This window comes from Chiloscyllium plagiosum, unplaced genomic scaffold, assembly GCF_037043375.1.
Source record: "Chiloscyllium plagiosum isolate Xiang-an unplaced genomic scaffold, Cpla_swu_hap1 HiC_scaffold_11, whole genome shotgun sequence".
Taxonomy (NCBI): Eukaryota; Metazoa; Chordata; class Chondrichthyes; order Orectolobiformes; family Hemiscylliidae; genus Chiloscyllium; species Chiloscyllium plagiosum.
In genome coordinates this window covers 17,485,843-17,502,608 of record NW_028270149.1, presented here as the reverse complement: position 1 = coordinate 17,502,608, position 16,766 = coordinate 17,485,843, and the positions used below count along the sequence as shown (strand labels likewise).

The 16,766-nt window shown below is 40.9% G+C and overlaps 1 protein-coding gene across 2 annotated transcripts in view; it reads left to right on the top strand.

Annotated features, from left to right (window-relative positions):
* mtm1 (myotubularin 1) overlaps nt 1-16,766 on the top strand; it is a 160,614-nt gene that overhangs the window by 133,378 nt on the left and 10,470 nt on the right. For both annotated transcript variants that reach the window (XM_043705113.2, XM_043705109.2), the window contains 5 exons: nt 2,276-2,461; nt 2,805-3,011; nt 4,831-4,923; nt 6,142-6,255; nt 9,742-9,918. In XM_043705113.2, the coding sequence (XP_043561048.1) occupies nt 2,276-2,461; nt 2,805-3,011; nt 4,831-4,923; nt 6,142-6,255; nt 9,742-9,918 (777 nt within the window). The remainder of the gene's footprint in view (nt 1-2,275; nt 2,462-2,804; nt 3,012-4,830; nt 4,924-6,141; nt 6,256-9,741; nt 9,919-16,766) is intronic.

Genomic DNA, 16,766 nt, shown 5'->3' with positions numbered 1-16,766 from the left:
TGGGGAGACAGGACAGCTACTTGCAGAGCGCTTCAGAGAACATCTCTGGGGCACCCGTACCAAACTACCCCATCGCTCCTTGGCCGAGCACTTCAACTACCCCTCCTACTCTGCCAAGAACAGGCAGGTCCTGGGCCGCCTCCATCGCTACTCCCTTACCACCTGGAGGAAGAACATCTCATCATCTGCCTTGGGACCTCCCAACCCCCATGGCATTACACTAGTTTCCTCATTTCCCCTCCCCCGACCTTACCCCAGCTCAGCACTGTTCCTCATGACCTGTCCCACCTGTCCATCTTCCTTCCCACCTATGTGCACTACCCTCCCCTCTGACCTATCACCTTTACCCTCACCTCCATCCACCTATTGCACTCTCAGCTACCTTCTCCCCAGGCCTACCCTCCTCCCATTTCTCTCTTCAACCCGGATGTTCCCAGCCTCATTCCTGATGAAGGGCTTTTGCTCAAAACATCGATTCTCCTGCTCCTCGGATGCTGCTGACCTGATATGCTTTTTCAGCACCACACTCTTGACTCTGGCTTGCTCCATTTGCCAAGGACTAGTATTGTTTGAAATAGTAAAATACTCCACTGTCGACTAGTGTGAAATTGAAGTTTATTGTTTGGGGTGCAGGCAAGGGTAGCAAAATAAAAGATAGAAACAGAATAACGTCTGATAAATTAACAACAATTAAAATAAAGACATTTGAAAGTAAATTAAAATTCACTGTCAATACTGAATTCTGCCTTACCTTTTAAATGAGATGGCTTAGAAGTGTTTAGAATTTTACATAGTTGAGGCCTTTTAATTGTAACCAATGAAATAATTTTGATAACACTATATCAGATTACATGTACTAAAGTGTTAATTGTAAGCCCAAATAGTAACTGCATTAGGTATCTAAGGTTACTGTCCATTTACATAATGTCTTACATATAATTGCTGCCAACATTTCGATTTGATTTATTATTGTCACGTACTGAGATACAGTGAAATGTATTGTTTTATGTGCTATCCAGACAGACCATACCTTACATAAGTACATTAGGGTAATAGAACAGGATGCAGAGTATGGAGAAGCTGCAGAGAAAGACCAACTCTTGAGACGTCCATTCTTGAGTTTGATAACAGTGGGGAAGAAGCTGTTCTTAAATATGTTGGTAGGCGTTTTCAAACTTTTACATCTTCTGCCCACTGGAAGAGAGTATAACTCGAGTGGGCTTTGATTATGTTGCTGCTTTCCCGAGGGAGCAGGAAGTAAAGATGGAGTCAACGGAAGGAAGGCTGGTTTGCGTGGTGGACTCTGCTGTGTTCGTGACTCTCTGTAATTTCTTGCAGTCATGAGCAGAACAGTCACCATACCAAGATGTGATGCATCCAGATAGGATGCTTTCTATGATGCATATATAGAAATTGATAAGAGTCATTGTGGACATGTTGCATTTCCTTAGCCTTCTGAGGAAGTAGAGCCATTGGTTGCTTTCCTGACTGTAGTATCAACATGGACGGACCAGGATAGATTGTTGATTATATTTATTTCTAGAAATTTGAAGCTCTCCACCACCACCTCCTCAGCACCATTAATGCAGGTAGGGGCGTGTCCTCCACTCCACTTCATATAGAATCATAGAATCCCTGCAGGGTGGAAACAAGCCATTTGGCCCAACAGGTCCACACCGACACTCTGAAGAGTATCAGAGCCATTCCCCTGTCCTATTACTTTACATTTCCCCTGACTAATACACCTAACCTACACATCCCAGAACACTTTGGGCAATTTCGTGTCCTCACGTCGATAACCAGCTCCTTTGTGCTGCTGACATTGAGGGAAAGATTGTTACCTATACACTATGTCACTAAGCTGTCTATCTATTTCCTGGTCTGTAGTTTGAGGTTTAACCCACTATGGTGGGAACATCGTCAAATTTGTAAATGGAGTTAGAATTTCTACTCTAACATCATTAGTTCTATTAAAAAGCTAGTTGCTTATTATTCAAAGGGCCATTCTTTGTAAGTAATTTTAAAGAACATTTAATTTAAATATTTCACTGTCCTTATTTTGTTTATGTTAATGTGATATTAAACTCAACCGTATTTAATTCTTCCTGTAAAGTAGGTTAATAATATAATCAAATTTGTGCTTAACTTTGGGTGTGTGTATTTCTAGCCCTGACCCACCCTCGTACAGCACCTGCTTTTCTTGTATAGTCAATATTGTCGAGCATGCATTGTGGGTAATTGAAAGGAAAGCACTTATTAAATTTCACTTTTTTAGGCCACAGGAGGGGGCTATGAAGGTGATGATGCCTATCAGAGAGCAGAGGTCATCTTTCTTGACATTCACAACATTCATGTGATGAGAGAATCCCTGAGGAAATTAAAGGACATTGTGTATCCTAGCGTTGAAGAATCCCACTGGCTGTCAAGTCTTGAGTCAACGCACTGGTTAGAGCATATTAAGGTAAGGTGATTCAACTGCAACTGCTCTGTAAGAACTGTTGGTTTGTGACTAGCTGCTATATGCAGCATTCGTTACTTAATGTTTTTAATTATTAAAATGCAAGATAAGGCAAGATGATCAACTAGTAACTTAATTTTTAACAAGCAGTTTAGGTTTTTTTGTATGTATAATACTTTCCTTAATTTTTTAAATTAAGTGTATAACATTTAACAAAAAAACTTGTGTTTAATTGCACCAATGTGTTTTCTGTACAAGCTTTGAACTAAATAGTCTGTTTCTTGGAAGTGCATTGTTACCATATTTTGTTTAAAAACACGTAGTACAACTTATATTTTTATTGTAGTTTGTTTTGGCAGGGGCAATTAGAGTAGCAGATAAGGTTTCATCTGGGAAAAGTTCAGCATTGATACACTGCAGTGATGGCTGGGACCGTACCGCACAGCTTACTTCTTTGGCACTACTAATGCTTGATAGCTATTATCGAACAACAAAAGGTTTTGAAGTACTTATTGAAAAGGAGTGGATAAGTTTTGGGCACAAATTTGCAACGGTAAGAATTCCAAATCATCATTCATCATTTGGAACACTGTGTTCTTTGTCTGGGGTTGGGGAGGAGTTGGTGGGGGTGCTGGTGCTGGTGTGTCGCACACATTTCTGAGACTAACATAAAACAAATATCCCTTGTGGTAAATACTTTTTGGAAAGTTGACATTTTAGCAGTTGCTGCTTCAACTTCAGGTAATAATGTAGTGTATTTAGAAGTCCTATTGCAGTGAAAGGATTTCTTCACTTTTCCCCATATTATAATGACATTAATAATTTAATGGTGAAAATCTAAATGGTAACTGTTTGCTGATTTACCTCCAGAGCAGAAGAAGCTTAGTACAAAAATGGTGCTTGTATTTAGCAATTATTAGTACATTAATTAAAAATTATGATGTGGAGGTGAAGGAGCAATTCTCTGAAAGTTAATACCTTCAAATAAAGCTGTTGGACTATAACCTGGTTTTGTGTGAATTAAAAATTAGGAATTATGTAGTTGTTCTGGAGCTAAGGTTGATTCCCCAGGAGTAATTTTGTATAACTGATTGACAGTTATAAAAGCAGCAAGTTTGCATTAAAAGTGCAGATATACACAGCTCTTGAGTCAAAGTTTCTGCTCCTTTTTGATACCCAATAGCAGCAACAGCAGTGTGGATGGTATTGGAATCTGGCGTTGTTTTTGTCGTTTTGCCACCTCCTTCTCAATTCCATAATATAATTAAGTCTGGCAATTTAAAGGTTAGAGTAATTGCTGAAAGTTCCATTAGATCTGGAATAAAGGTCAGAAAATTGCCAATGTGTGTTGCTTGTTATTAATTAGATGTTTAATTGTAGCCTGGTGGTAAACATGAACCAAGGATTCAAGTGTGCCTTGTACATTGACTTTAAGAGCAGGCTGAAAGTCTAGTGGTTTGATTGGCGATGCAGGATATGTAAAGTGTGACTCTGCAAGGAAAAGCTTATAAGTGTACAAAGACTAGGCACTATCTAGTATTCTTTACCATATAGTTACCTGTGTTATATTAATGGGGAGAAAACAATAACAATTTTGCTTAAGTGTGGCTTATCTTCATAAACTACACTGCCTTGTGTCACAGTTTTGTGTATAAAATAAATTTATGTTGAGAAATTCATTGAGTCTTAAAGTAATTCGGTTGTGATTGCATATTTCTAATCGGTGTAATCGACACAGCATAATGGATGATTTTGAAGAAAAATAATATTGCAGTTATACTGTAATATAAATGATTTCTAGAAATTTTAACTGTAGAGTTTCCATGATCAAGAGACTATCTTTGCAAATGTTGTAAAAGTGATTTAAACATAAACTTTTACTTTGTAAAATGTCTCAGCTGATGGACTGAAGTTCCAGCCAAGGTCGCCATTCAACATATCATGAGATGCAAAGTCGTATCTCTCAGGTGTTCTCTAATCAGTGATTCAGAAGTACAAAACTGGTAAAAAGAGGACTGAGACATCAGTTATGTGTTGGTATCTCAATTTATAGTATAAGCCTTTGTTCAGATGCACACAGTTCCCAATCAATATAGTCATTGTGCGAATTCTCATCATTAAATGTCTGTTGGTATCTGAACAGGAACAAAAAAATTCCAAGCGTGGACCCTCAGCACCAATGAACATTTCTGTAGCCTATTTGTGAATATTGCAGCATTATTAGTGGCAGATCAGGTGATTGTTATTCCAGCTTCATTAATATGACTAAATTGTAATTGTTCTTGAGGTTAAAATTATTTAAGTTGCAGTTGATAGAAGTTTATGATGTATATTTTTGACAAAACTGAAGTTGATTTAATTATTTACTTTAGAGAATAGGACATGGTGACAAGAACCATGCAGATGCAGATCGCTCTCCGATATTTCTGCAGTTCATTGACTGTGTTTGGCAAATGACAAAGCAAGTGAGTGGTTTTCACACTATGTGGGGTAAATGTAAAATGTTATTACGTATAATTTAAGTGCATGATAACCGTCATTGTATATCTTCATATGCCTGAATATTTTGACAGTCCTTTCAAGGAAAGGAATATGGTACATTGCTTTAAAAGCTACTCTTAAAATTAAATTTGATGCTAGTTATTGGTTTCATCTCTCTTCCGTATAGCCACCTGAGACTAATCTAAACTACTTAGAACTATAGAGCCATCTTTGACTCCAAGATGACTGGCTAATCTCACATTTGTGTGACCACTGTGATAGCTTGTTTCCTGCGTAACATTGCTCGACACTGTCCCAGCTTAGCTCATCTGCTCAAGCTGTCATTCATTCCTGTTTTTAAATTTATTTCATTTGTGGGATGTGGCTGTTGTTGACTGGCCAGCATTTATTGCCCATCCCTAGTTCCCCTTGAGAAGGTGATGGTGAGCTGCCTTCTTGAACTGCTGCAGTCCACCTAATATGGATTAACCTGCAATGTCTTGAGGGAGGGAATTCCAGGATTTTGACCTCTACATGTGACCATTCCTGTGCATTCATGATTTGGTGTCTCATAAGCTAAACTTGGGTAGTGAAGTTTTAATGACTTGTGTCCTCACTACAGGTTTTGTTCACCTATCATGCCTGTACTTGACTATATTGATTTCTGGCCAAGCTCCATCTTAGTTTTAGAAACTCACCTTTGTTTTTAAATTTTGGAGATAATGTGAGAGTTTGACATCCCAGCAGCTGTTTCAGTACTGTGACAATGCTCTTCATTTGAAGTCAATGACAAATCAGGGCTGTAAAGGTAGTATTCTCTTTGGACAAGCCTATCTGTTTTGACAGAAAAGTGGCATAATCACTGATCATTGACCTTTGGGAAAACAGGTGGGCAGTAAGACATTGGCCTACTGGAAGAGTGGCTCTATCCTGGGGTGGTGAACAGAATACAGATTCATTATTCTGTTTAAGTAAAATAAGTTACATTAAAGGGGTCATTTCAGATATTATTTGGTATCTTTATGTTGAATTTAAGTTGCATTTATGTAAACTGGCCTATGCTAATTAGAATAATTGCTTTTCACTTTCATCTTACTGGGGAGTAAAGCATAATTTGAAACAAACAGCCTCCTCTTGAATTAGTGAACTGAATATGCTTAATAGGGAAACCTTTTGTTGACATTATTTTCTCTTGTCTCTAGTTTCCTACAGCCTTTCAGTTTAATGAGCTTTTCTTGATTACCATTCTGGATCATCTGTACAGCTGCCGATTTGGAACCTTCCTTTATACCTGTGAACAACAGCGATGGAAGGAGGTTGGTGCAAGCAGGTTTACAAGCTTAGTCTTTGTGTTTTCCATTGACTTTTTATTTTCTCTAGATTCCACCCCAGTTTATTTTTCCTTTTCCCTTATATCCAGAAAGAAAGGTTAGATAAGTTTCAATTTCTAATATTTTCAAGGAGAGAGGTGTTGGGAGTCAGCATGCATTTATGGAGTCAGATGAAGAGGGGAGGGACCGGGAAGCATAAGTGCTAAGATCTTGTCATTGTTTTTATATCTTACCTTTCATTTCTTCCAGTGTACAATTAAAACCTCAATATGAAAAATCTGCGGTGGGGTTCCAGGAAGGGGTGATTGAAAGTTGCAGCATATTTAATTAAAAGATTGTGTCCACATAGACAATCTTTTATCCAAAATCCGAAAAGCTCCAAATTCCAAAGGTTTTTCTGTGAAGTTTTTTTCTCATTAACAAGGTTGTTTGGCGAGCAAACAGTTAACCCAAGTCCACACCCACTCGAAGCGTGTCACTCAGATGCGACGTGGCTGGGCTTCGCCTAGCATCGGCAGGCCTCAATTCTGTCTTCGAGCCCGTAATACTCAGTGAGTCTGCTCTTTGTTAAGATCTTTTAAAATTTCACCGTCAAACTGTCACTTATTCCAAAATTCAAAAAATTCCAAATTCCGAAAACCAGCTGGTCCCAAGTGTTTCGGATAAAAGATCGTGTACCTGTATGTATGTTTGCTGTTTTAATCCTGGGCAGTTATTTTCCAAAGTTTGTGAGAAGATTTGTAGCTCGGGTGCTCGTTGTTGTGGTTCTGTTCGCCGAGCTGGGGATTTGTGTTGCAGACGTTTCGTCCCCCGTCTAGGTGACATCCTCAGTGCTTGGGAGCCTCCTGTGAAGCGCTTCTGTGATGTTTCCTCCGGCATTTATAGTGGTTTGAATCTGCCGCTTCGGTTGTCAGTTCCAGCTGTCCGTTGCAGTGGTCGGTATATTGGGTTCAGGTCAATGTGCTTATTGATTTGAATCTGTGGATGAGTGCCATGCCTGTAGGAACTCCCTGGATGTTCTCTGTTTGGCTTGTCCTTTAATAGTAGTGTTGTCCCAGTCGAATTCATGTTGCTTGTCATCTGCGTGTGTGGCTACTAAGGATAGCTGGTCGTGTCGTTTCGTGGCTAGATAGATTTGGGTATGTTTGGGGATGTGACTGGGTGACAATCTGGTGGGCCTGACGAAGAGAAGGAAAGAGGGTGTGGACTTTGAGAGGCCAATGAAGAAGGGAAACAGGACAGAAGTAAAAACTTTGGGGAGCCCTCTCGGCTAAGAAGATTCATTAAGTGAGTACTATTCCACCTGCTGTCCTATACTAGCTTGCATGTGGAAACCTGGCCCCTTGGAAAGCCATTAACTGGGAATTAATTACTTACAATAAGTTACAACAGGAATTAATTGGTTTTAGTTGACACGGTTGTTGACTTCCTGACGAGGTCATTGCTACTGGGAAAGGAGTGTTGGGGGCAGAGGCAGGTGGGAAGATTATGGGCAGTCTGTGAGAGACAGAACTCACTCACAAATCAGCCTGAGACAAAGCCTTGGAAACAACAATTTATTATGGCCTTGCAAGTACCGGACGCTTCTGCAATCAAATGCGTGCGAAAACAAAGCATGTCAGCATTCTTATTCAGTTTGCAAGTTGCGGAATCACGCCTCCCTTTTCCCATCCTATCATAAGCCGATTACCTCACTTGTTTTTTCTCTCTCTCTGGTTATTTTCTTATCTGGCCATCCTGCTGTCTTTGTATGTCTGCATTCTTTGTTCCTTGTTTGTTACAGCTTGTTCTTTTATCCAATTTCTCTTATCATACTATAAGCTTTATTGTGAAATGCCCCTGCTGCTTCTTTTTGTGGTCAGCTACAACCCTTCATAGTTATTTCCTAGCTTAAAACTATTTTATTAAAAAGCCTTCTATATTTGTTAAAATCTTAGCCTTAAGTATGCTGCAAGAATCCCGCGACTGTTTGTGTAATGTCCGCCCCACCCCCCCACAACACCCCACTGCCCATCTGCGAAAACAACATCTCTAACCACCACTGTCTGCTGAAACTACATTTCTAACCTTCCACAAGTCCATCTTATTAAAGTACCTTTCACCTTCTCGCCCACCGAAAGGAAGGATAAAGTCAGTCCTTGTGTGCATTACTTTTATGCTTTTTGTCAGAATTGCAATTCTCCATCTCCAACTTCTTTGTTTTTTCTTTCTTTATATTCTCTTAAGCAGAATTTAGCTTTTTCCTCCCTCTACCTCGTTGTTAAGAGAATAGAGGACCTGATCTTTATTGGTTTCCCTTAGATTTTCTGCCTCGATTTCTGGCAAAAGATGGTGACTAATGCCTTGTCTTTCAGGCCTGGTGATGCCTTGTTTTTTCGCATTGACAAGCTGCATTCCCTCACCATTAAGGATGGGATGTTTTTGGAGTCCCATCCTCTGGTCAGTTGTTTAATTGTCCAAACATTTATTACTATATGTGACTAGACTGCAGAGCTTTCATCTCATCTGTTGATCATTTGATTGCTTAACTCTGTCTGTCATGTGCTATTTAGCAGGTATGTAGTCCTGTGTTGTATCTTCACCAGGTTGACACACACATTTTTACGTACGCGTGGTGCTGCTCCTGATGTGCTCCCTGCAACATCTTAGAACTAAAGTCAATTCCCTGGCTTGATGGTAATGAGGTGCCAGATCATGGTGAAACATAATCCACCTGCTGCTGATATCTGTTAGTGCTAGTTTCTGGTTACTGGATCTGTTCTGAATCATTGTTAATCATTGGAACAGAACTTGGTTATTTTGAGGTGGTGGTGAAGCTGGGGCATTGTTTCCACAAGGACTTGTATAGTGGGTTTTCCTACCAAATTGCATTCAACAGATCCATTTGCAAGGAGTGGATTGGTTAGGACATGGTTAAGTATATTTTTCGTTCCTTCACCATCTGCCACAGGCCCAATCTGACGGCTGTGTGCTTTAATACTTGGTTCTAGATTAGAGTGGAGAAGGAAAATCAACGTTTCGGGCAAAAGCCCTTCACCAGGAATATAGGCAGAGTCCTTGCAGGGTGGAGAGATAAATGATTTATCTCTCCACCCTGCAGGCACTCTCATCTATTCCTGATGAAGGGCTTTTGCCCGAAATGTCGACTTTCCTGTTCCTCGAATGCTGTCTGAACTGTTGTGCTTATCCAGTACCACTCTAATCAAGAATCTGGTTTCCAGCATCTGCAGTCATTGTTTTTACCTACTTTAATACTTGGCAAACGCAGTAACTAGTGGTTCTTTTGTGATGGACATTGAAGTACCCCACCCAGAGTATGCTCTTTACCATGCTTCGTGCCTCTTCCAAGAGGACAGAGGTTTATTAGCTGAGGCAGTTGATAATCGGATTTGCTTCTGATGTTATACTTGTGACTTTTTTTTCTGTGTTTTTACAAAAGTTGTTAAAAGTCATTTTTTATATTGATTCAAGGAGTTGCGAAAAAGGACTGTGTCCTTATGGTCTTATGTGAACAGTGAAATGGACAAGTACATCAATCCCTTTTATACAAAAGACCAACATCGTGTGCTCTATCCAGTTGCCAGCATGCGGCACCTAGATCTCTGGGTGAACTACTACATCCGATGGAATCCTTGGTTCAGGCAGCAGGTATGTAATAGAAACATTGACTCATTGAAGCAAATAATTATTTCTTGTCATGCATCATGTCCTTCTATAAGGGCACAAAAGTTTTGACAGTCTGAGAAAGCTGATCAAATTAGCCATTTTCTCTGATCTGTAAGGCACCCAACCAATGAGAGATTATGAATTCAGCTAATGGAATTGTAGGTAAGCCTTTGTCATGACCTCTGTAGCAAAGAGTGTTCGTGCAGAATACATCGTTCATAAAGTCAGTTAAGGTGCAGAGGAAGGTCATTCAGCCCAACATGCTGGTTTACTGTGCAATAATCTATTCAGTTCCTTTCCGCCTCTCTGTCCCTATAACCTGCAAGTGCTTATTTCATCTCCTTTTGAAATCATTGTCTCTGTTTTCACACCCTCATTATGACTCATTTTGTAAGAAGATGTTTGTCCATAATCTTAAATGCTGTATCATAACATCTTATGGTCCAAAGAGAACAGCCCCAACTTCTCCAACTAATGTTTGTAGTTAAATTTTCCCATTCCTGGGAAAAATCCTGTTTCATGCTATTCAATCTGCTCTGCAGCTTCTTAATGACCCTCACATCCTTCCTGACTTTGAAAGAACCAGAACACATTTTTTATTTGTTCATTGGATGCAGGCATTGCTAGCATTTATTGCTCAACCCTAGTTGTCCGGAGGTTAGTTAAGAGTCAACCACTTTGCTGTGGATCTGGAGTTACATATAGGCCAGACCAGGGAATGACTGCAGTTTTCCTTCCGTAAAGGACATGAATATATCAGTCTTTTAACAACAACTGATATTGTGTATGCATGTTTGCTTTTAGACTGGTGTTTTAATTATATAATTATTGAATTCAAATATTTATGGAACTCAACCCAGATCCTGCTACTCTCTCAATATGTCCTGGCATCTTCAGTAGTTGGTGCCCTTGCACCTCTAGGCCCCTTGGTTCCTTAATTAACATTGACATTATTGTCCTTTTTGAAGTATGGAGCTTAGACCTATCCCTGCTGTTAATGTTCGCAGAAGGAATGATACAACAAGTGAGATATTTAGCCCATTGTACATGTGCCAATTCCTTGAAAGAGCTATCCAATTAATCCGTTGCCTCATCTTGCCCTAAAGCCCTGTCATTTCCCCCCCCCCATAAGAATTTATCTTTCTGAAATTTATTATTGAATCTCCTTCCCACCTTTTCAAGTAGTTCATTTCAGACCATCCTAGCCTTTCCCCTTAAAAAAATACTCCCTCCTGTCATCTCTAGTTCTTTTGCTCATCACTTTTGGTCACTCCCTCTGCCATATTTATTCCATCAAAACTATTTGCAATTTGCAGCACTGAATAACAGGTTTAGATTTTTTAGATTACATTACATTACAGTGTGGAAACAGGCCCTTCGGCCCAACAAGTCCACACCGACCCGCCGAAGCGTAACCTACCCATACGTTTACCCCTTACCTAAAACTACGAGCAATTTAGCAGGGCCAATTCACCTGACCTGCAGGTCTTTGGACTGTGGGAGGAAACCGGAGCACCCGGAGGAAACCCACACAGACACGGGGAGAACGTGCAAACTCCACACAGTCAGTTACCTGAGGTGGGAATTGAACCCGGGTCTCTGGCACTGTGAGGCAGCAGTGCTAACCACTGTGCCACCGTGCCGCCCATATAAAGGTTTGCTTTACTGTATTAAAACTAATGGGAACAACTTAAGTGTCTCTCCACCTAATTTAAGCCCCTAAGCCTTGGCCATTCTATTAAACCTTCTGTAGTCTTAATATCCTTCCTGAAAAATGATGTTCATAATTGAATGCAAGACTGTTGCTGAGGCTGAACCAGTGTTTTATAAATATTTGCCACCATTTTGTTGCTTTTGTACTTTACACCCCTGTATTTTAAAGTCTTAAGATCTTTTAAAACAGTTTGTGTCCCCTGCTTCCTTCAGATATGCATCGCTTTTAGAGAAATATTGTGAATTTGTGTTTTGTTTCTGGGTATATCTTTTATGGTAAGTGAAAATACCATACAGATTTGAGTGGAAAATCAAAAAAAAGTTTTAAATGGAATGTATAATACCAGGAATGCTGGAAATCTGAAATAAAGATACAATGAACAGAATCTTCTGATGAAGATTCCCGATGAAGAGTTTATGCTCAAAACGTTGATTCACCTCGTCGGATGCTGCTTGACCAGCTGTGCTTTTCCAGCACCACACTCTTCGACTCTGATCTCCAGCATCTGCAGTCCTCACTTTCTCCCAGAATCTTCTCAGCCCCTGACGACATGGGGCCATGGTGAGAAATTTGGGAAAATTGAAATGGCCTACGAGGAGCTTCTCAATATTGAGAGCAAAAGGTCCTATTTTCCAATCAAATGGGGAATAGCCAAAATTCTTGCTTTTGAGCAGCGAGAGCCATGTTTGTATGAATTTGCATGCGTTAATATCTCTATCTCACTCCTCATTAATATGTAATTTCCCATTCTCCCAACTAGAAATTAGATGGCAACATTTCTTGACATGAACATCAGCGTGAGTACCTGGCAACTTCAGCTTGCTGCCTGTTCCACCAGCCGTCCACTTTAGTACAAGTCATCAGCATCTTAGGGCACACTCCCCAAACTGTGACCATGTGCACTCCCTGACCATGGATGTTAGCATCTGACCCATACTAGCCTCATCACACTCCCACAGCTTATCTTCAGTTCACTTCCAGTGCAGCTCTGCACCTCAATGCTGAATTTTGGAATGCGCCAGCATCTTTCAATGGAAAGCTGCTGCATGGAATCTTTATGCAATGGTCAGGCACCAGTCTTCTGGATTGGATCAGGCTGAATTTTATTGCTGCTCACTTGTTCTCTTAGAACTCACTTTGTCTCTAGTTTGATCACAATATCCCTGTTTTGCCTTTTGCACTTCTCCCCCTCATCCACACATTAAAGGCTCATAGTACCTATGTCTTAGTTTGCGCGTGAGTACAAGCACAAAGCCAGGAAGGTTGTCACAATTGTCAGCAGTCATCAGTCAAAGGGATGGACATATTGCTGTGCAGCACAGTGCTTTGTAAATCTCTCACCTATAACATGTACCAGTAGCCTACGTGGTAAATGCATTGCATGTGCATTGGTCCAATGGCCATGTACCAAAGTCTAAGGGATTAGTCCTCATTTAAGACAAAGTGGGGTCAGTCAGGATGTACGTTAAGTCCAAGTCATTGCCAATCCCAATCCAACGGTTAGTCATCTGTTTGAGTTAGACGTGGCCAAGGGGTTCATTTCACTACAGTCCAGAGTGTGGGCCATAATCCATTCTGCACATTGATTGTGTACAATCAGGGGAGTTGAAGTATGTCAGTCAGGGAAGAGCAAACAGGTCAGTCATGGGTCCAGTCAGTCATAGTTGGAGCTGCCTGTTAAAGTCAGTCAGAAATGGGTACTGGCCAGTCCCAGAGGTCAACAAAATGAAAGTCAAGGGGATTTATCAGGGGTTTCTATTGTGGTAGTGAGATGGGGAACTCAATTGGAAGCTGCAGTCTGGAATACAGAGGGAGCCAGGGATGGTGAAGAGGCGAAATGGGTATAAGGGGAGAAATTTAACATTTAAAGGAGGAAGTTGATAATGTGTTGGATACAGCAGGAGGGGGCATTATTAGTAGTCACTACAATGACAGGGCGACTGCATTAGTAGGGTGTGACTAAACCATAGCCTGGGGTCCGGGGTAATGATGTAAGTTGCAAACGTTTCAAGAGGTATGTGGTAACATGGAGGATCAGTACTGATGGGTGTCCAAGCAATGCCAGGAGGCAAGGAACATTGCTACATTTGCCTTCCATGTTCAATTGACTCCTAAATGCAAAATGCAAAATGGCTGCGGCACATCCCCGAAATAGGCCGAGTCAGTGTTTTTTTTTCTCTGTTCCAACGGGTGGGTTCCACTTCTGATTGACATGAGGCCCTTCAAGGGACAGTTACATCAATCATGCACTTGCATGGTACAGGTCGAAGTCATCTGTAATCATAGCATCCTGCATATGAAATGCATGCAGTGCCCAAATGTATGGGTTTCAGATGCTAGTCACAAGCAATCTCGATCATGTTCATTATTACAGAGTACAGATTGATATTTCTGCTTCACAGAGATAACTTTGTAGTTACTGCACTGCAATAGAGGAACAGATGTACCAGTTGACTTAAGACCAGCAACAATCCCCCTGGCTGATACTGAACGAATTCCATGTAAGGTCTCAGCTGAACCACCCTTCAGGATGCACAGAAGCTGCAAGAGGCCCAGTGTCTATTGTCCTTGATGCCATTTTCTCTAGATGAGTGGGGTGCAATGTCATTGCAGACTAAGGATGCCCCAGGTCACCGTTACAGAACTATGCCAACTGCTGGACCAGGACCTGTGACTTAAGAGTGGGTGGCCTTGCTATCCCAGTGGCCGTAAAGGTGACAGCAACATTTAACATTTATACAACTGGCTACTTCCAAGGAGCCACTGGGGACCTGTGTGGAAGATATTACTCCTCAATCCACAAGTATATCAAGACTGTTACTGATGCACATTGTGTCACATCACATCACTTCATCTGTTTCCCATGACAGGGTCCACACTGGAGCCTGAGTAGTAGGCTTTGCCAACGTTGCTGCCTTCCCTCAGGTGGACAAAATTAAAAATCTCACAATGCCAGGTTATAGTCTAACAGGTTTATTTGGAAGTACAAGCTTTCAGAGCACTGCTCCTCCAGGTAGCTAGTGGGGCAGGATAATAAGGCACAGAATTTATAGCACAAGATCATAGTGTCATGCAACTGATATATTGAACAAACCTAGATTGTGTTGGACTATGACCTGGTATTGTGTGATTTTTAACTTTGTCCACCCCAGTCCAACACCAGCACCACCACCTCATTCCCCCAGGTGCAGGGTGCTATAAACTGTGTACGTGTTCAGAGTGCCTTACCATAATGCAGCTGAGTTCGTCAATAAAAAGGTTCCATTCCATCAATGTGCAAGTCATCTATGATCATCGACATCACATTTTGGAGATCTGTGCCCAGGTTCTCTGGGAGATGCCATGATGTCTTTATCTTTGAGAATGTTTTATGTTTCTGATGTGTTTCAAGCACCAGACACCTTACAAGGATGATACTAGGAGACCAGGGCGACCCATCTGCAATGATGGCTGAAGACTCCATTACCAACCCTGACTTTGCTGAGCTTAGATATAAAACAACCTGTACTTCAACCAGAACTCTGGAGCAGGCAGAGGGCCTGCTGTAGATGTGGAATGACTGGTTGGATCAGTGCGGGAGTATGTTGAAGTACATTCTAGGCAGAGTGTACCACACGATCCTCACATGCTGTGCTCTGCACAGCTGGCGCAGGCAAAGAGGGAATGTTAGGAAGGCTGAAACAGGCAGAGAATGCTTCAGCCTACTGAGAATAAGGATGAGGACATTGGGTGGGGGGAGGGTCATCATCCTTTGCATGATCGAGTGCATCACTGCAAGGCAATAGTAAAGAGTTGGGTGCAGTGATCATTTATTGACTGTGAAATTGTTGAAAGATAAGCAGTCTATTTCTCTTCAGAGAAATGTGGTCTCTGTTTCTTGTTAGCTTTCGCTGTCGCTGAATAAAAGTGAATGTTTGTAATCTTCCTGTATGTGATGGTCCCACATTTAACAATGAGAAGATGTTGGGCTACGCATGGAAGAAAGAGTGGCAGTGACTTTGAGCTGTAAGGTGGGATATGGCTAAGGACAGGTAAATTGTGTGGTTTGGTACTTAAACAGTTAATGTGCACCTGCATGTGTAAAGAACTGTCAGCCCTGCCACCTGGGTGTCCTGAAAAGTGTTGGTCTGTGGTTGCTGTTCGATGAAGGGCAGTTGTGGACTTCCAATGCTTGACCGGATGCACAACTGAGTTTCAAAGATCGAACCAGGGATGCTGTGATATTCTGGCTGTGGCAAGACTCTCCACCTGTGGTGAGTGAGAATATAATGAGTGGGGTGTTATAAGGGAATAGTGTATAGTTAATGAAGTGAATTTGGGTTGATAGTGCATGAAAACTTGCTAGGTCTCACTGAGAGAAACCCTCCATGAAATGCACCAAAAATGATACTTGGCTGAATTCTGTTAAGACTCCACTCAAAGCATCTTTATTTAATTAGATGATTCTTTTGGAAGTAGTTACTCTTATCACAGAATATTCTCACTAAATGAGTGTCACAGTGCTTGGATGAATAGCTTAAAATTGCAAGTCATATTACTTTTGTTTTGAGTGAATGAAACATTTGCAACCCTATGGTATTACTTCCATATCTCAGGAAGGCTAGAGCTTCCACAGTTTCCAAACATACTTCCCTCAAAGCGAGGATGCATCCTATCTGGATTGAGTATCGTTCCTAATTTGAGTACTGCTGACATTCTGGATACATCATTTTTTATTTCTATCCTATCCAGTATTGTTGTGCTAACTCTGTGGCTCTCTTCTATATTCAGTTTTATTTCAAATTTCTAACACTTGATGAATTTTTTAGAATTCAAATAGTTTCGTTTTGAACTGTAAATCTGCAAAGTAGTTTCATTGATGTGATTCACCCAGAAACAGAAATTCATAAAACTTAAAGGAATGAAAGCAATTATTGAGCTTTGGTGTCCAGCTGGTATCATATTTAGAGTGTGGTCTGTCAGTTTTCTTGGGGGTATCATGTGACAAACCATTGTTGAACTGAATCCCAATGTGATAAAAGGTTTCAGCATTCACTAGAAATGTTATTAGTCTGGAGGAAGTGAATGACTGCTTATTACCAAATGGCATAGCTTCTTTAATGTGACTAAAGTAACT